The 20,560-nt window shown below is 42.0% G+C and overlaps 2 protein-coding genes across 3 annotated transcripts in view; both read right to left on the bottom strand.

The window, feature by feature from the left end:
* LOC138354254 (zinc finger protein 271-like) overlaps nucleotides 1–20,560 on the bottom strand; it is a 109,435-nt gene that overhangs the window by 45,497 nt on the left and 43,378 nt on the right. Inside the window, exon 2 of one of the 2 annotated variants that reach the window (XM_069308161.1) lies at nucleotides 16,860–17,033. The gene's annotated coding sequence lies outside the window, so the exon portion shown is untranslated. Of the gene's footprint in view, nucleotides 1–16,859; nucleotides 17,037–20,560 lie in introns of both variants that reach the window. The other variant, XM_069308160.1, reaches the window with a different exon arrangement.
* On the bottom strand, nucleotides 2,996–16,549 carry LOC123761440 (tigger transposable element-derived protein 7). The gene is made up of 2 exons (XM_069308128.1): nucleotides 16,372–16,549; nucleotides 2,996–3,726 (listed from the first exon to the last, which is right to left on the bottom strand). The coding sequence occupies exons 1-2, from the start codon at nucleotides 16,547–16,549 to the stop codon at nucleotides 2,996–2,998; spliced, it is 909 nt and encodes a 302-aa protein (XP_069164229.1).

Here is a 20,560-nt window from a genome sequence, read left to right as displayed (position 1 = left end):
TGTATATAGGGTAATAACACCACAAACAGTATTGTTGGGTGTGAAATTTTAGTGCGTCTGACCTTGAATGTATGAGGGAAGCAGCCGCCAGCTGACTATGTGTAGCGACGTCTCTTAGTGTCTGAACAAACTATATCAACTTAGTTGTACAGTTGTGGTGAACAAAACATGCAGATACTTATATATAACGTCTGTATATAGTGAATAAAAGCAAAAACAGTATTGTAGGAGGAGAATGTGGGTGAGTCAGGTGAGTTGAGGGAGGAAAGAAGTAGCAGCCAGTGGCACGCTGCCACTGGCTGCCACTGCCACTGCCACTCAGCATGCCAACTTAGTGGTTCGTTATGGTGAACACGAATGTAGATACTTATATATAACATCTGTATATAGTGAATAAAAGCAAAAACAGTATGGTGGGAGGAGAATGTGGGCGAGTGAGGTGCTGAGGGAGTGAGTGGCAGCGAGTGGCTGGCTGGTGTGTGGCGGTCACTCCTCGTTGCTTTTTGACTCATAATACCAACTTAGTGGTTCATTATGGTAAACCAAACATGCAGATACTTATATATAACCTTTGTATATAGTGTAATAACCAACAAAGTATTTGTTCACTGTTTGATGAATATAATAAATGAACAATAAAATAAATGAATATAATAAATCAACAATATGCACACCATATTTTTGAGTACAGCGATGATTCACTCATTTTATTATATAAATATAACACACTACACACTATTGAATAATATTACAGCAAAAAAACTACGAAAAATCAGTCAGAGACATTGAAATAATTAGGTAATTATCTCTTTGTGGCCACTCCTGCCTGACAGCTGGAGAACAACAGACCGTCTGGGATGCACGCTGAGTCAGCGCCTGTTTTTTTGCCAGACTTCCCTACCCTATAGCGGGCAATATATGCCACTTACAATTTTTTTATTATTTTTCCCATGATCAAAGAACACAAATTAACCCTCAAACCGCGCATATCATATATAAATGATATCAGTGACAAAACCGAAACTGCGCACATCATTTATATATGATTTCGTGTCTAGCGCTATAATTTAAACGCCCCGCCAGGGATAGGGACAGCTATAGTACAGCCACGACCGATAGCTGCCAGATGCCACCTAGAAAAAAATCAGGCCAACATTCTTGGGTGTTAGAGCGTCAGTATTGAGCAAGCCACCAAGGCTGGCGCACGCAGCTCGAGCTCACAGCACCACTGTTCAGCTTGTGAGCACAGCATCGCCTACAAATGCCATAATATGATACAGTACAACCTCGATTCAACGTACTATATGGGACCACCCCCAGTTCGTTGGAGCGTTGGATTCGTTGCAAGAGGTGACCTTCAAGAGGCGTTTGCGTCAGTGTCTTTTTTTTTCTTGTACACAATAAAAATGCATTGTATCATATTACTTACTGTACCTATATTTTACTACTCTACTAAAAATTCTGTAATTCATGTATTTACCTTATTGTTGGAGTTATGTCCATCTTGAAGTTTTGTGAAGTTGTGAATGCTCTACAGTAAATAGGTACTGCAGTGCATTAAGCCGTTAGCACTGTATTATTAAAAGTGGTTTTGCTGTATGTTGAGTACTACAATACAGTTCTTGAAAACTATTGTACATTAGAATTATTGCAACTTTAATTTTAACACTATGTACACACTTAAATTTAACACTTATTCTAATTGTTCACTTCACACACGATGTTTTTAGATGTTTGCATCAGCTTTGCTGGTGCTCGCTGCTGCTGTGTTGGCTTCAGCTGCTTTTGTGCTGGTGCTGGGTACAGCTGTGCTGGTGCTGGGTACGGCTGTGCTGGTGCTGGGTACGGCTGTGCTGGTGCTGGGTACGGCTGTGCTGGTGCTGGGTACGGCTGTGCTGGTGCTGGGTACGGCTGTGCTGGTGCTGGGTGCGGCTGTGCTGGTGCTGGGAGCGGCTGTGCTGGTGCTGGGTACGGCTGTGCTGGTGCTGGGAGCGGCTGTGCTGGTGCTGGGTACGGCTGTGCTGGTTGATTTGCTGCTAGTTCGTGAAAAATATTGACTCATTTTCATTTGTTTCCTTCTTTTTGTCATGTCCTTGAGACAAATATCTTTCATCGTCCTTAGGTGTTGATAAAAGCCTGGTAGCTCTGGATTGTCAGTTTGTGAAACAATATCAAGGAGTTTTTCAACATAGAACAATGCATCAGCACACGTAGCAGATTGTAAACTGCTATCATTTTCATCCTCATCTTCCTCTCCGTCATCATCAACAGTGCCAGTAACATTTTGTATAATCTCATCATCTGTTAAATGACCAATGGGTGGATCGACTGCATCAATATCTAACCACTCCTCCACATCGTTCAGCGTCAACTCCACCTCACCAGCGGCACGCAGTTCTTGATAAATATCATTTGAAAATCCTTCAAAATCCATTTCTTCCTCAGTCACTTCATCAGCATGATCAAGCAACAGGAGTTTTTTCCAACAATTTCTTAATGTTGACTCCTGAACTTCATCCCAAACTTTAGCACAGTTGTAAATGCCTTCCTTAATTGAGTATTTTTTGTAACGTTCCAGTGTTGCTTGACCTCGCGAATCGGTTCCTTGTCTTTTGTCTTCATCTGACTCAAACACCACCATGATTTCTTTATTCATTGCTCGTTTGTAGACCCTTTTCATTGCATATATAACACCCATATCCATTGGCTGGATCAGAGAGGTGGTATTGGGAGGCAAGGCCATACATTTGATGCGTCCATCATGTGACGTTAATTTGTCGAGCCCTACATGAGCTGGGGCATTGTCAACCAAGAGTAATGCCTTCACATCATTCCGTCTCACTCCACACTTCTTTATCTGAAAATCTCTTACTTCTTTGCAAAAATGATTTTTGAACCAGTCTACAAAAATATCTCCAGTAAACCAAGCTGTTTTAGAGCTGTAGTAGACCACAGGTAGCTTGTTCATTAAATTTTTCAAAGCACGTGGGTTTTTTTACTTCCCCACAATGGCGGACTTTGTTCTGTGACTTCTGTCTGCATTTGCACACAGCATGGCAGAAACTTTTTCTTTGTTTACCTTACGGCCAGGAACACTCTCATCTAGCCTAGATGCCAAAGTGTTGTTCTGCAAGCATTTCCAATTAAAGCCTGTTTCATCGGCATTGTATACCTGAAAACGCCTTAGATCATTTGTTATTATGTAATCATTTAATTTACGCTTAAATGGCTCGACTGAATCCGTATCTGCACTTAATGATTCTCCACAAACTTTCCTGTTCTTAATATTATGTCTATTCTTAAATCTTTGCAACCATCCTTCACTTGCTCGAAAATCTGGAATGTTCATCTTTTGTGCAAATTTATCGGCTGCTGTCTTAATGGCGTCGCCGCCAAGTGGCATCCCCACAGAGCGCTCCTGGTTAAACCATTTATACACAGCTTCGTCCAAATTCGTATTTGCAGAGCCTTTTGTTTTCCTTTTATTTAATGCACCACTATCACTCGAAGTAAGAAACTTCCTAATGTCATCTTTCTGTCTCTTGATATCACACACCGTACTTTTCCCGACATTAAATTCTGCTGCCAGCCTAGTAACAGAGTAGCCACGTTCATGTTTCTCTATCATGTCTAATTTCTGCTCAATGGATAAAAAACTTCTCTTCCTCTTTGCAGATACAGCACGATTAGCAAGCCTTTGAGACATTTTGTTGTATATTAATAAAGCTGTAGTCAAAAAAATGGTAAATTTCACGATTATTCTTTCACCGGCGGACAAACACGTCACTCGCACGCAGACAAAGCTAACGGCACTGGGTGCCTACTGTATAAACGCAGACTAGGTCTATACACCCTCCAGTAGGCTGGTGTTTAAGCCAGATCCAGTAACATAAATTTATCTCAAGTATTGGATTTACATCATATTATATATTTTTAGGTTACATATTTAGATTAGTAACATTATTAGGATAATAAGAGATATAAAGAACATATTTTAGAACTGATTTATTAATTTTATTATTTCGAAGCCGTAGTCACTGAACTGTGGCGACGAAATGAAACGAGAAACGCATGGTGCTGTGTGTACAGGGATTAGACCTGTCCACTCGCTCACGCTGGAGTTGTTCCAATAACAAATAATTTCTCAAATAGCAGATGTCTATCATATTACAGTATATTTTCGGTTTTATTTAGTTTAGTTTAATTAGGATAATAAAAAGCTATTAAGGCATTGGTTTTAGAAATGATTTATTAGTCTGAAACTTTCAAAGTCATGGGTCACTGAACTATAACGACACAGACGAAGGAAAACCAAGTGAAGTTTACAGAACAGTATTCCCTTATCTGTCCACCCTCACTCACCTTGTTTTATCACAGAAAATGTCTATAAGGAGATTTTACGACATGTAGCTAGCTAATCACGCTTCAGCCTTTAAATTAATTTACAAAGATACGTCTGCACAAATCAGTGAAAGAAAATTATGGAAACTCGATCGATCATTTGTGTGGACCACTCTGGCTGGTATCTGGTTTATGTGGTTGACTTGTTGTGTGGACCATTCTGGCTGGTGTTTGGTTCATATGGTTCACATGTTGTGTGGTCCACTTAATTGTGTGATGCAACTTGTCTTATGAAGGAATTATTAATTGTAAACTGTGATAGAATGAGACAGTTTTCCACAACTCTGTGAACTTTGCAACATCGTAAGTTTGTGGACTCACTTGTGCGGTCCAATTGTGTGATCAAACTTGTCATATGAGGGAATTATTAATTGTAATCTGTGATAGAATGAGAAAGTTTTCCACCACTCTGTGAACTCTGTCCCAACATTTGAAGCTTGTGGACCACTTGTGCGGTCCACTTGTGCGGTCCACTTGTGCGGTTCACTTGTGTGATCGAACTTGTCATATAAGAACATAAGAACATAAGAACAAAGGTAACTGCAGAAGGCCTATTGGCCCATACGAGGCAGCTCCTATTCTATAACCACCCAATCCCACTCATATACTTGTCCAACCCGTGCTTGAAACAATCGAGGGACCCCACCTCCACAATGTTACGCGGCAATTGGTTCCACAAATCAACAACCCTGTTACTGAACCAGTATTTACCCAAGTCTTTCCTAAATCTAAACTTATCCAATTTATATCCATTGTTTCGTGTTCTGTCCTGTGTTGATACTTTTAATACCCTATTAATATCCCCCTGGTTATGTCCATTCATCCACTTGTAAACCTCTATCATGTCACCCCTAACTCTTCGCCTTTCCAGTGAATGCAACTTAAGCTTTGTTAATCTTTCTTCATATGAAAGATTTCTAATTTGGGGAATTAACTTAGTCATCCTACGCTGGACACGTTCAAGTGAATTTATATCCATTCTATAATATGGCGACCAAAACTGAACTGCATAATCTAAATGGGGCCTAACTAGAGCAAGATATAGCTTGAGAACCACACCAGGTGTCTTGTTACTAACGCTGCGATTAATAAATCCAAGTGTCCGATTTGCCTTATTACGAACATTTATGCATTGATCCTTTTGTTTTAAATTCTTACTAATCATAACTCCCAGATCCCTTTCGCAATCCGACTTCGCAATCACAACACCATCTAGCTCGTATCTTGTAACTCTATCATCATTACCTAACCTCAGAACTTTACATTTATCAGCATTAAACTGCATCTGCCAATCCTTTGACCATTTCAAAACCCTATCTAGATCAACTTGAAGTGATAGTGAGTCCTCCTCCGAATTAATTTCCCTACCGATTTTCGTATCATCGGCAAATTTGCAAATGTTGCTACTCAAACCTGAATCTAAATCATTTATATATATTATAAACAACAGAGGTCCCAGGACAGAGCCTTGAGGCACTCCACTTACAACATTTTCCCACTCTGACTTGATTCCATTTATACTAACTCTCTGTTTCCTTTGGTATAGCCATGCCCTAATCCAGCTTAATATAGCACCCCCAATACCATGAGACTCTATTTTTTTAATCAGTCTTTCATGTGGCACTGTATCAAAATATGAGGGAATTATTAATTGTAATCTGTGATGGAATGGGAAAGTTTTCCACCAGTCTGTGAATTCTGTCTGGACATCGTAAGCAAATCCGAACATCCCCCGCTTCGGCGAACCGGGTGAGTAAATTCAGCCTGAAAAGTGTGCGAACTAGCCGGAGATTCGTTGAATCGGGGTACGTTGAATCGAGGTTGTACTGTACTGCTATTATTTAGCAGTGATAGTATTACTGAAGCCCCCTGTGATAAAACTGACCAGGATTCTGATAATAGCAGATTGTGGTGATATTTAGCTCTGTGCTCCATGGAGGGAGGAGTAAGGCTGTGGAGGGAGGGTTGTGGCGTCGTCTTCTGACTGTGTGGCCACCATTTATTGACTGCACTCACCATACCAGCTTAGTGGTTCGCTATGGTGAACACAAATGTAGATACTTATATATAACGTGTGTATAGTGTGAGATAACAGCGAGAGGAGTAGGTTGGGAGCCGCCATTTTGGTGAGGGAGGAGCGTCGTCTGCACGACTTGGCATGTTGTTTACTGATGGCCACTATGGTCTTTGGGCACCATACCAGCTTATTTGTACAGGTATGGTGAATAAAACAGGTAGATACTTATATATAATGTGTGTATATAGCATAATAACACCACAAACAATATTGTTAGAGGAGAAGTATTAGTGCGTCTGGCCTTGAGGGCGGCCGCCGATCAGCTGACTGTGTGAGTAGCTATGTCTTTGTGCCTTTACTCACCATACAAGCTTAGATGTACAGTTATGGTGAACAAAACATGTAAATATGTATATATAGCGTCTGTGTATAGTGAATAAATGCAAAAACAGTATTGTGGGAGGAGAATGAGGGCGAGTGAGGTGTTGTTGAGGGAGGGAGTGGCAGTGAGTGGCTCGCTGGTGTGTGGCGGTCACTCCTCGTTGCTTTTTGACTCACAAGACCAACTTAATAGTTCATTATGGTGAACAAAACATGCAGATACTTATATATAACCTGTGTATATAGTGTAACAACATCAAAACTATTTGTTTATTGTTTTATGAACATAATAATTGAATCACTAATATGTACACCATAATTTTGAGTACAGCGATGGTTCACACATTTTATTATATAAACATACCACAATTCATTGTATGGAATAATATTACTGCAAAAAAACTAAGAAAAAATCAGAGACATTGAAATAATTAGGTAATAATATATTTGTGGCAACTGCCGCCTGACAGCTGGAGCAGAGTAGACCTTGTCTGGCGAAGACTCTGTCAACGCCCCTTTTTTGCCACACTTCCCTACCCTATTGCGGCTAAAACATGCCACCTACGATTTTTTTGTTATTTTTTCCGTGATCAGGGAACAAAAATGAACACTTCTATAAGACAAAAGAATTTTTTTATTTTTTTTTGTTGCGCCTGTGGGTGTGAATTCCATTTGGGCCCCTAGCGGTTTGAGGGTTAAGGGTTAAGAACCGGTAGACTGTCGAGATCGGGTTCAGTGACGAAAGAGGGATTGATAATAAAAGCGTCCCCACGCTAGAGACGGGTACCACAGTTCTACTGGTGAAAGAGTATGCCTCCTCAAACACCTGGGGCGTCAAAACAAAAGTCCAAAAGAATAATCAAGACTGGCAAGAGGTCGGCAGAAAATGACAATTAGAAAGGAGAAGGGGATGGAGGGGGGAAATGAAAAACAAGGAAAAGGAAAAAGAGATCCGGCATAATTGGAGAAGACAGCAGCAGAAGCATAAGGCCCCAAAAGGACAGAGGACTGACCCATGGAGCATCACACTCCGGCAGCCGCCCACCAAGCCCCCTTACGACGACAATGGGCCAGATAGGGAGGGGGGAATATGTAGACAAGTGAGCTGTTGTTGAAGGAGGGAAGGAGGTGGCATTGGCTGGCTGGTGTGTGGCAGCCACTCGTCATTGTTTTGACTCACCAATCCAACTTAGTGGTTCGTTATGGTGAACAAAACATGCAGATACAGTGGCACCTCGACTTACGATTGCCCCGACTTACGATAATTTCTAGTTACGATGTAAATTTGATCGAAAAATGCGACTCGACTTACAATAGTGTCGTCAACTAACGATATTTGTTGGTACACGTTTTGGTCGACCGAGCGCGTGGTTCCCGGTCACGCGGGCTAACCTGCCTCAGTTTACTAGAGCTGCCCGCTTAGTGACAATCAGGCCTATAAGAAATAACGTTTTTGTGGTGCACACAGAAATCACAATTGCGTGATGCATCAAATGAACAAATCCAAAAGGGCCATGACGAGGATTCGAACCTGCGTTCGAGAGCATCCCAGACGCTGCCCTAATCAACTGAGCTACAACATGATAAAAGGAGTTGAAACCGAAGTTCTACTGAACTTACATTAACCCTTAACCCCTTAACTGCGTTGCCTCCAAATGTGACACCCCCGCAGTGCGCAGGAAATAAATTCTCTGGAAAAAATTCTTTTTTCTTTTTAAAATGTCAAAAACCCTTCCCTCAGTATGGTCAAAAGTCGAAATTGTACTTACTTTGGCTGCTATGGGGTCCGGAAGTTGGGGCGTGACGTCATCATTCCCCGTGCGCCCGTGCCATAAGCTCTCAGGGGCAGTGGGGCGCTCGGGGCGGGGTGCGCGAGTTGCCGCAAATATATTTTCGTTCATTTTTTGCGCACCTTTCCAAATACATTTTCATTGTTTTTATGTGCCAATCCAATGTATAATGAACACGTACACTATAATATCGCAGTACAACATCCGTACTGTCCGTAGACACTGTGTTACGTGCATGAAACTTGAGTATACATATGCAGCACATATTTACTATGTATCATGCTAATTTGTGTATATATACAATCTATTTACACACTATACACTGTCACACACTATATACATTTACCATCAACACATTCAGAACATCGCGTAGCAGCTGCCTCGTATGGGCCAATAGCAGCTGCCTCGTATGGGCCAATAGCAGCTGCCTCGTATGGGCCAATAGCAGCTGCCCCGTATGGGCCAAGAGCAGTTGACTCGTATGGGCCAAGAGCAGCTGCCTCGTATGGGCCAATAGCAGCTGCCTCGTATGGGCCAATAGCAGCTGCCTCGTATGGGCCAATAGCAGCTGCCCCGTATGGGCCAATAGCAGCTGCCCCGTTTGGGCCAATAGCAGCTGCCTCGTATGGGCCAATAGCAGCTGCCTCGTATGGGCCATGAGTCTCATGGTATTGGGGGTGCTATATTAAGCTGGATTAGGGCATGGCTATACCAAAGGAAACAGAGAGTAGTATAAATGGAATCAAGTCAGAGTGGGAAAATGTTGTAAGTGGAGTGCCTCAAGGCTCTGTCCTGGGACAGAACACGAAACAATGGATATAAATTGGATAAGTTTAGATTTAGGAAAGACTTGGGTAAATACTGGTTCAGTAACAGGGTTGTTGATTTGTGGAACCAATTGCCGCGTAACATTGTGGAGGTGGGGTCCCTCGATTGTTTCAAGCACGGGTTGGACAAGTATATGAGTGGGATTGGGTGGTTATAGAATAGGAGCTGCCTCGTATGGGCCAATAGGCCTTCTGCAGTTACCTTTGTTCTTATGTTCTTATGTTCTTAATAGCAGCTGCCTCGTATGGGCCAATAGCAGCTGCCCCGTATGGGCCAATAGCAGCTGCCTCGTATGGGCCAATAGCAGCTGCCTCGTATGGGCCAATAGCAGCTGCCTCGTATGGGCCAATAGCAGCTGCCTCGTATGGGCCAATATCAGCTGCCTCGTATGGGCCAATAGCAGCTGCCCCGTATGGGCCAATAGCAGCTGCCCCGTATGGGCCAATAGGGGTCCGTCTAATTACCACAAGCTACCACAAGCTACACAAGCTTCAGAAAGCTTCCTGGCAATACGTTAGTAATGAATAAATATGATATGTTAGGTTAGGTTGACCTAACCTAACCTATCCTAACCTAACCTAACCTATCCTAACCTAACCTAACCAAACCAAACCTAACCTAACCTAACCTAACCGACGCTTGGATCGTCGACTTGATTTGGCGTCACCAGCTTTTTATTTTCGCCTAATTTCTTTATAAAAAGATACTTTTTCAGATTAAAATTATGTTTTTTCGTGTTGTACATTCAGCACCAACATTATAATGAGTAAATATATCATATTTATTCATTACTAACGTATTGCCAGGAAGGTTTCTGAAGCTTGTGTAGCTTGTGGTAATTAGACGGACCGGCCAATAGCAGCTGCCTCGTATGGGCCAACAGGAGCATTTGGCCATGAACACATTCAGAACACCTCAAGTGAGAGCAGCCACACCCAGTCAGTCTCCCTCACTCCAACATCTTACTCGCCAACATTGCTCCTCCCACCATATTGTTATAGTTCTTATTACACATGTTCTATATAGCTATCTACATGTTTTATTTACCAGAACTATGCAAGTAAGCCGGTATTGTGTCCAAACAGAACAGTGGCCACCATACACTGCATGAAAAATCACACAGCAGACGACGCTACGATTACGTCACCTCCCTCACAAAAATAGCTCCTCTCAACATTCTCCTGTTGCTGTTCTTACACTATATACACACACTATATATACCCATGTACATATGTGTTGCCCATAGCGAACCACTAAGCTAGTATGGTGAGCAAAACAAGAGTGGCAGCCACACACACACACAATAAACTGATACACACAATAGACTGATAGAAAAATGAGGGCAGTAATCAGAGGCAATGTATCGGAATGGAGAAATGTCACAAGTGGAGTACCACAGGGTTCAGTTCTTGCACCAGTGATGTTTACTGTGTACATAAATGATCTACCAGTTGGTATACAGAATTATATGAACATGTTTGCTGATGATGCTAAGATAATAGGAAGGATAAGAAATTTAGATGACTGTCATGCCCTTCAAGAAGACCTGGACAAAATAAGTATATGGAGCACCACTTGGCAAATGGAATTTAATGTTAATAAATGCCATGTTATGGAATGTGGAATAGGAGAACATAAGAACATAAGAACATAAGAACAAAGGTAACTGCAGAAGGCCTATTGGCCCATACGAGGCAGCTCCTATTCTATAACCACCCAATCCCACTCATATACTTGTCCAACCCGTGCTTGAAACAATCGAGGGACCCCACCTCCACAATGTTACGCGGCAATTGGTTCCACAAATCAACAACCCTGTTACTGAACCAGTATTTACCCAAGTCTTTCCTAAATCTAAACTTATCCAATTTATATCCATTGTTTCGTGTTCTGTCCTGTGTTGATACTTTTAATACCCTATTAATATCCCCCCGGTTATGTCCATTCATCCACTTGTAAACCTCTATCATGTCACCCCTAACTCTTCGCCTTTCCAGTGAATGCAACTTAAGCTTTGTTAATCTTTCTTCATATGAAAGATTTCTAATTTGGGGAATTAACTTAGTCATCCTACGCTGGACACGTTCAAGTGAATTTATATCCATTCTATAATATGGCAACCAAAACTGAACTGCATAATCTAAATGGGGCCTAACTAGAGCAAGATATAGCTTGAGAACCACACCAGGTGTCTTGTTACTAACGCTGCGATTAATAAATCCAAGTGTCCGATTTGCCTTATTACGAACATTTATGCATTGATCCTTTTGTTTTAAATTCTTACTAATCATAACTCCCAGATCCCTTTCGCAATCCGACTTCGCAATCACAACACCATCTAGCTCGTATCTTGTAACTCTATCATCATTACCTAACCTCAGAACTTTACATTTATCAGCATTAAACTGCATCTGCCAATCCTTTGACCATTTCAAAACCCTATCTAGATCAACTTGAAGTGATAGTGAGTCCTCCTCCGAATTAATTTCCCTACCGATTTTCGTATCATCGGCAAATTTGCAAATGTTGCTACTCAAACCTGAATCTAAATCATTTATATATATTATAAACAACAGAGGTCCCAGGACAGAGCCTTGAGGCACTCCACTTACAACATTTTCCCACTCTGACTTGATTCCATTTATACTAACTCTCTGTTTCCTTTGGTATAGCCATGCCCTAATCCAGCTTAATATAGCACCCCCAATACCATGAGACTCTATTTTTTTAATCAGTCTTTCAGAACATAGACCCCACACAACCTATATATTATGTGAGAAATCTTTAAAGAATTCTGATAAAGAAAGAGATCTAGGAGTGGTTCTAGATAGAAAACTATCACCTGAGGACCACATAAAGAATATTGTGCAAGGAGCCTATTCTATGCTTTCTAACTTCAGAATTGCATTTAAATACATGGATGGCGATATACTAAAGAAATTGTTCATGACTTTTGTTAGGCCAAAGCTAGAATATGCAGCTGTTGTGTGGTGCCCATATCTTAAGAAGCACATCAACAAACTGGAAAAGGTGCAAAGACATGCTACTAAGTGGCTCCCAGAACTGAAGGGCAAGAGCTACGAGGAGAGGTTAGAAGCATTAAATATGCCAAAACTAGAAGACAGAAGAAAAAGAGGTGATATGATCACTACATACAAAATAGTAACAGGAATTGATAAAATCGACAGGGAAGACTTCCTGAGACCTGGAATTTCAAGAACAAGAGGTCATAGATTTAAACTAGCTAAACACAGATGCCGAAGAAATATAAGAAAATTCACCTTTGCAAATAGAGTGGTAGACGGTTGGAACAAGTTAAGTGAGAAGGTGGTGGAGGCCAAGACCGTCAGTAGTTTCAAAGCGTTATATGACAAAGAGTGCTGGGAAGACGGGACACCACGAGCGTAGCTCTCATCCTGTAACTACACTTAGGTAATTACACTTAGGTAATTACAATGAGGCTACCTCAATTCTCGCCCTCCCTCCCTCATCAAAATTCCTCCTTCCACAATACTACGCACAACGCTAATTATAACCACAATCCTGCTATTATCACAATCCTGGTCACTAATTCCTGTAAATGAGTAATTGACCACACGTTTATTTTGAAAAGGAACCTAAGAAATCATTTGAAGATTCCTAGATCAACGAAATAATGCTGTGGTGCTGTGGCTAGCGCTGTGAACATCGTGAACAGCATTGAATCACTGATATTTGAACATTGTACCCAGTCATTATCACACTCAGGCTTTAATATAACACTATCATAGCTAAATAATACAAGTTATATATATATTTTGACATTATTAGGCGATGCTGTGGTCACATGCTGAACAGCAGTGCTGTGCGCTCATGCTGCGAGCGCCAGCCTTGGTTGTTCACACACTACAGAGGCTCCCACACCCGGGAATGTGGACCACGATTTTTTTTAAAGATGGCGTCTGTTTACAAAAGCCCTGAGGAAGCTGATGTGAACCCCATGTAGCCGCGGGAGTTTTGAATGGAACGTGAAAAATACAAATACAGTACCCGGAGGCGCGTTGCGCAAACCAGATGTGAGCCTGCAGGCTCGTTGCGCAGTTTAAGGGTTAACAAGCTAGGGGTATCCTTGTTCCCCACAGGCACATGTAATTTTGAAAAAAAAAAAAAAAAATTCTTGCTAATCTGTCGTGTTCACTGATCAAGGGAAAAATAATAAAAAAATCGTAAGTGGTATATATTGCCCGCTATGGGCGGGGAAGTCTGGCAAAAAACACGCGCTGACTCAGCGGGCGTCCCAGGCGGTCTGTTGATCGCCAGCTGTCAGGCCAGAGTTGCCACAAAGAGATAATTACCTAATTATTTCAATGTCTCTGATTGATTTTTCGTAGTTTTTTTGCTGTAATATTATTCAATAGTGTGTAGTTTGATATATTTATATAATAAAATGAGTGAATCATCGCTGTACTCAAAAATATGGTGTGCATATTGTTGATTCAATTATGTTCATCAATCAGTGAACAAATACTTTGTCAGTTATTACACTATATACACAGGTTATATATAAGTATCTGCATGTTTTGTTCACCATAACGAACCACTAAGTTGCTATTATGAGTCAAAAAGTAACGAGGAGTGACCGCCGTGTACCAGCCAGCCACTCCCTTCCTCCCTCACCTCACCTGACTTGCCACCATTCTCCACCCACCATACTGTTTTTGCTTTTATATACAGACGTTATATATAAGTATTTACATGTTTTGTTCACCATAGCTGTACATCTAAGCTTGTATGGTGAGTAAAGGCACAATGACGTAGGACCTCACACAGTCAGCTGATGGCTGCTGCCCTCAAGGCCAGACGCACTAATATTTCTCCTCCAACAATACTGTTTGTGGTGTTATTACGCTATATACACACATTATATATAAATATCTACCTGTTTTATTCACCATACTTGTACAAGTAAACTGGTATGGTGCCCAAAGACCATCGTGGTAACCAGTAAACAACACCGTCGTCTGCACGACGCCACCGCCCTCACCAAAATGGCGGCTCCCAACCTACTCCTCTTGCTGTTTATACCCTCTATACACACGTTATATATAAGTATCTACATTTGTGTTCACCATAACGAACCACTAAGCTGGTATGGTGAGTGCAGTCAATAAAAGGTGGCCACACACACAGTCAGAAGACATCGCCACCACCCTCCCTCCCACAGCATTACTCCTCCCTCCATGGTGCACAGCGCTAAATATCACCACAATCCTGCTATTATCAGAACCCTGGTCAGTTTTATCACAGTCAGGGGTCTTCTGTAATAATATAATCGCTACATAATAGCATGAACAAGTATACTATGGTATTTTTAGGCGATGCTGTGGTCACAAGCTGAACAGTAGTGCTGTGAGCTCATGCTGCGTGCGTCAGGCTTGGTAGCTCACTCAATACTGAGGCCCCACTCGGGAGTTTGGCCCAAGATTTTTTTTTAAAATGGCGTCTGTTTACAAGAGCCCTGATGAAGGTGTGGTGAACCCCGTGTATCTGCGGGCCGTTTAAATCTTCCGTAGTACTCCAACACGTCACATGACGTGATGCGCATTTTTTCGGTAAGTTACTCAACACGTCATATGACGTGTTGCGCAGTTTAAGGGTTAATCATACAACTTACGATTAAGGCAGTGTCTGGGATGCTCTCGGACGCAGGTTCGAATCCTCGTCACGGCCCTTGTGGATTTGTTCATTTGATGCATCACACAATTGTGATTTCTGTGTGTAATGAAGTAAGGGCGAAGAGGAAGAACGGCCAATTGACATAGCTAAAGTGCATGGGGGGAGTTGTGTAAAACCCTGGTTTGTGCCTCGGAGAGGATGCAGGATCCAGTAAGTTCAGTAGAACTTCGGTTTCAACTCCTTTTACCATGTCGTAGCTCAGTCGATTAAGGCAGTGTCTGGGATGTTCTAGGACGCAGGTTCGAATCCTTGTCACGGCCCATGTGAATTTGTTTTTGTGGTGATTTTTTGCTTTTTGAACATAAAACTGATTATTATATATCGTGCCATGGGTCCCAAGAAAGTCAGTGGTAAGGTTCAACATATAAAAACACATGAAATAATGACCATAGAGGAAAAACAAGAGATCATACGTAAATATGAAAATGGTACTAGTGTTGTTGAAGTAGCTAGGCAGTACAATAAATCTTCAGAGGAGGAGGAGGCGGCAGCATTGGAGGATGTTCCTTCCTCATTAATTAAGAAAATGTGTACAGTATGGGAAGGACTGCAAAGTTTTGCTGAAAAGAATCACCCAGATAAAGCTGTAACAGCCCATTGCATTGATCTTTTTAATGACAATGTGATGCTTCACTACAGACAAGTGTTGGAAAGAAGGGAAAAACAATCTTCAATGGAATGATTTCTAGTGAGAAAATCAAGCAATGAGCCAGAAGCAGGTCCCAGTGGTATGCAGGCAAAACGTGCCAGTGTGTGTACCCCAGAGAAGTCCTTACTGCCTGATGTTATAATGGAAGGGGACTCCTCTTCCAAATAGTAACACCTCTCCTCCTTCCCCCTCCTCACCATCCATACGCCATCAAGAGTCCTCCATAAAGGTAACATAAACATATGTACTGTATTGTAGTTAGAGAAAAAAATTGTATTCAGTATAAAATGTTTTTTTAAGTTAGTATTTTTGAGGGTGTGGGTGTGAGGGTACTCACACTCAATCAGTGTTTGTGCTGTTATTACACTATACACACAACTTAAAAATAACTAATAACTATCTACATTTTTTGTGTTCCATAGTGAACTACAAAGATTGTATATTCAGAGTTTATAAAAACAGAACAAGAATCCAAGGTCAGCCTAGTGGCAAACAGCTGAGTGTGGGGCTGTGGAATTTGGGTCAGGGGTTGACCCAAATACATTTTTACATAATTATTTCAGTATCTGTGAATGTCTCCATTCACAGACACTCCCTCACAGATACAACCTCATCTTCTAATTCAAGTACTTTTTCTTCAAACATTTTTATCATGTCCTCAATGGTCTTTAACCTGCCAAGAAAACCATCTTTCATTATATCTTGTGGCGAGAATCCTTCGAAATATTCATCCATTGGTGTGTTTACCTTCCCCTTGTTGGCGGCCATCTTCGTTATTAACGCTCTTTTGCTTTGGAATATAAACTTTCCAACATATAATTTTCACTCACTTTCACCTATTTCTTGTATCTTATTTACCTTTCACCTTCCCTATACCTTTATGTAACCTGGGACACCATTTACAGCCCTCAACCTGTTCCCAACATTTAGGAAATTTGATATTCCTGGAGCCTGATGCAGAATGACTCGTGCTTCCTGGCGCTGCTAAATTGAACCGAGTGCATAAGTACATGCAAGAACGGATATCTTACCTATATCAGTAACAGTGCGTAAGTATTGGCCAGGACAGATATCTTACCTGCAGTGCATAAATCTGGCCAGAGCAGATAGATATTGGTAAACTTGAACACTTCTGAACTCCCAACACTCTCAGTCTCTTCGGTCGCAGCAATTGAGATCAAAGTGCTCCTTAGTTTGCAGGCCGCTATGGTCAAAAGGCTGCCATGGTCCACAAACCACTCTCAGTCACAAGCTGCTGTGTGAGGGAAAGAGGAGGGATATGAAGAGTCCACAGAGCATAACGTGAGTTCAAAATATATATCGTATGTATGATACACTTTCAGCTGTTTGAATTTGTTCTATATTTTACATATAATTATTTATACATGTCTTAGGTTCGGTTAAGTTATTCCACAGCAACCTCTCTCCACCACTGGTACCCTACAGCAATATCTTCCCCACCACCACAGTGGGACTGGTACCCTACAGCAATATCTTCCCCACCACCACAGTGGGACTGGTACCCTACAGCAATATCTTCCCCACCATCACAGTGGGACTGGTACCCTACAGCAATATCTTCCCCACCACCACAGTGGGACTGGTACCCTACAGCAATATCTTCCCCACCACCACAGTGGGACTGGTACCCTACAGCAATATCTTCCCCACCACCACAGTGGGACTGGTACCCTACAGCAATATCTTCCCCACCACCACAGTGGGACTGGTACCCTACAGCAATATCTTCCCCACCACCATAGTGGGACTGGTACCCTACAGCAATATCTTCCCCCCACCACCACAGTGGGACTGGTACCCTATAGCAATATCTTCCCCACCACCAGTGGGACTGGTACCCTACAGCAATATCTTCCCCACCATCACAGTGGGACTGGTACCCTACAGCAATATCTTCCTCACCACCACAGTGGGACTGGTACCCTACAACAATATCTTCCCCACCACCACAGTGGGACTGGTACCCTATAGCAATATCTTCCCCACCACCACAGTGGGACTGGTACCCTACAGCAATATCTTCCCCACCACCACAGTGGGACTGGTACCCTACAGCAATATCTTCCCCACCATCACAATGGGAACTGTTATGGTACCTCTTACAAATTTGCTACCACCCCTTGAGGGTGATTAGAATATTATTACAAAGTTCATTTAACCCTTAAACTGCTCAAAATGTCTTATGATGTGTGACATTGCGCTCAGTTTTTTAAAATTTACTGAAACTCTTTTCAAAAGTTTTGTGCATAATCTACTAGCTAAATGCTCCAACTTTGTGTAACAGTGTAACTTGAAAAACAAGAAAATAAAAAATAATTATAAAATTGAATATTGAAATCTTCAGATTTTGAAATCAACTGCAAAATATAAAATACCACCAACTGTTCACTCAGTGCTATTATTCTCTCAGAATAGCATATGATCTTCATTTTCATATATTTAGAATACAGTATACGTTTTCAGTATAGTTTACTGTAAAAAAAAATTGTCAATATGGCATTTGAAATATGTGCAAATTTGAACAAAAAAAAATTTATAACTCCAAACGTTTAGAATTCGTGAAAAATTAATTCTATACGGATTGTAGAACAGACAGCTGTGGACACTATATGTAAAAATGGTGCGAATCGATCAGAACCTAGATTTTTGGATACTGAAGTTGAAATTCTAGTTATATATATAATTGAAGTTGAAGTTATCAAAAATGAATAAGGCAGTTCTAATTCATGAATTTACTTGTATGTTGTAATAAACATTGTTTGGCATTCGTACTCATATATGTGAAAGTTGTAGGCCACTGTGTGTTAAAATGAAGTCAAGAAAAAATACCCCCCCCCCCACAAAAAACAAAATATAGGGATAATTATAATGATTATAATGATTTAGGGGACATATTTAGGGTATACTTTATATAGGTAAAAAAGCCCTAATCTGGTCCCTAATCATCAAAACAACCATTGAGGGGAAGAGGCAGGGAGGGAGGGAGGGGAGGGAGAGTGAGAGGAGGGAAGAGTGGGGGTGAGGGAAGAGTATAGGTGAGGGGAAGAGTGGAGGTGAGGGAAAGAGTGGAGGTGAGGGGAAGAGTGGAGGTGAGGGAAGAGTAGAGGTGAGGGAAGAGTAGAGGTGAGGGAGGAGTGGAGGTGAGGGAAGAGTGGAGGTGAGGGAAGAGTGGAGGTGAGGGAAGAGTGCGGGGGTGGGGAACAGTGGGGGGGGGTGGGGAAGAGTGGGGGGGTGAGGGAAGAGTGGGGGGGTGAGGGGAAGAGTGGGGTGGTGAGGGAAGAGTGGGGGTGAGGGGAAGAGTGGGGGGGGTGAGGGAAGAGTGGGGGGGTGAGGGGAAGAGTGGGGTGGTGAGGGAAGAGTGGGGGTGAGGGAAAGAGTGGAGGTGAGAGGAAGAGTGGAGGTGAGAGGAAGAGTGGAGGTGATGGGAGAGTGGGGGTTACCTTACCTTGAGGTTACTTTGAGGTGCTTCCGGGGCTTAGCGTCCCCGCGGCCCGGTCGTCGACCAGGCCTCCTGGTTGCTGGACTGCTCAACCAGGCTGTTGGACGCGGCTGCTTGCAGCCTGACGTATGAGTCACAGCCTGGTTGATCAGGTATCCTTTGGAGGTGCTTATCCAGTTCTCTCTTGAACACTGTGAGGGGTCTGCCAGTTATGCCCCTTATGTGTAGTGGAAGCGTGTTGAACAGTCTTGGGCCTCTGATGTTGATAGTTCTCTCTCTCAGAGTACCTGTTGCACCTCTGCTTTTCAACGGGGGGTATTCTGCACATCCTGCCATGTCTTCTGGTCTCATGTGATGTTATTTCTGTGTGCAGGTTTGGGACCAGCCCCTCAATTATTTTCCATGTGTAAATTATTATGTATCTCTCCCGCCTGCGCTCAAGGAAGTACAGATTTAGGCTCTTTAGTCGGTCCCAGTAATTTAGATGTTTTACTGAGTGGATTCTGGCAGTAAAGGATCTCTGCACGCTCTCCAGGTCAGCAGTTTCTCCAGCTTTGAAAGGGGCTGTCATTGTGCAGCAGTACTCCACTCTAGAGAGCACAAGCGTTTTAAAAAGTATCATCATCGGTATAGCATCTCTAGTGTGAAAAGTTCTTGTTATCCAACCTGTCATTTTTCTTGCAGTTGTGATGGCTAATTAAATTTATTGTGTTCTTTAGAGGTAAGGTCTTCCGACCTGAGTACACCCAGATCCTTTACATTGCCTTTTCGTTCTATGTTATGATTTGCCTGAGTTTTGTACGTGGTTTCCGTTTTTATATTTTCATTTTTTCCATGGTGCATGAGTTGGAACTTATCTTCTTTAAACACCATATTATTTTCTGTAGCCCATAGAAAGACCTGATCTACATCTGATTGGAGGTTTGCCGTGTCCTCCATGTTGCCTACTCTCATGAAGATCCTAGTGTCATCTGCAAAGGATGATACAGTGCTATAGGTTGTGTTCTTGTCTATGTCCGATATGAGGATGAGAAAAAGTACTGGAGCAAGCACAGTACCCTGGGGGACTGAGCTCTTCACGGTTGATGGGTTGGATTTTATTTTGTTGACTATTATACATTGGGTTCTGTTAGTCAGGAAATTGTAGATCCATCTGCCTATTTTTCCAATAATTCCTTTTGAACGCATTTTATGTGCAATAACACCATGGTCACATTTATCAAAAGCTTTTGCGAAATCTGTATAAATGACATCAGCGTTTTGTTTGTCTTCCATGGCATCTAATGCCATATCATAGTGGTCCAGCAACTGCGACAGGC

Source organism: Procambarus clarkii, chromosome 62 (genome assembly GCF_040958095.1).
Source record: "Procambarus clarkii isolate CNS0578487 chromosome 62, FALCON_Pclarkii_2.0, whole genome shotgun sequence".
NCBI lineage: Eukaryota > Metazoa > Arthropoda > Malacostraca > Decapoda > Cambaridae > Procambarus > Procambarus clarkii.
Note: the sequence above shows the minus strand (reverse complement) of the source record. Positions and strands in the feature narration are given on the sequence as shown.

Coding starts and splice junctions, on each gene's coding strand:
- LOC123761440 (XM_069308128.1), bottom strand. CDS start 16,549: ATGGCCGCCAACAAGGGGAAGGTAAACACACCAATGGATGAATATTTC. Junction 3,727..16,371: donor GGTTGTATCTGTGAGGGAGT/GTCTGTGAATGG, acceptor TTTTGACTACAG/CTTTATTAATATACAACAAA.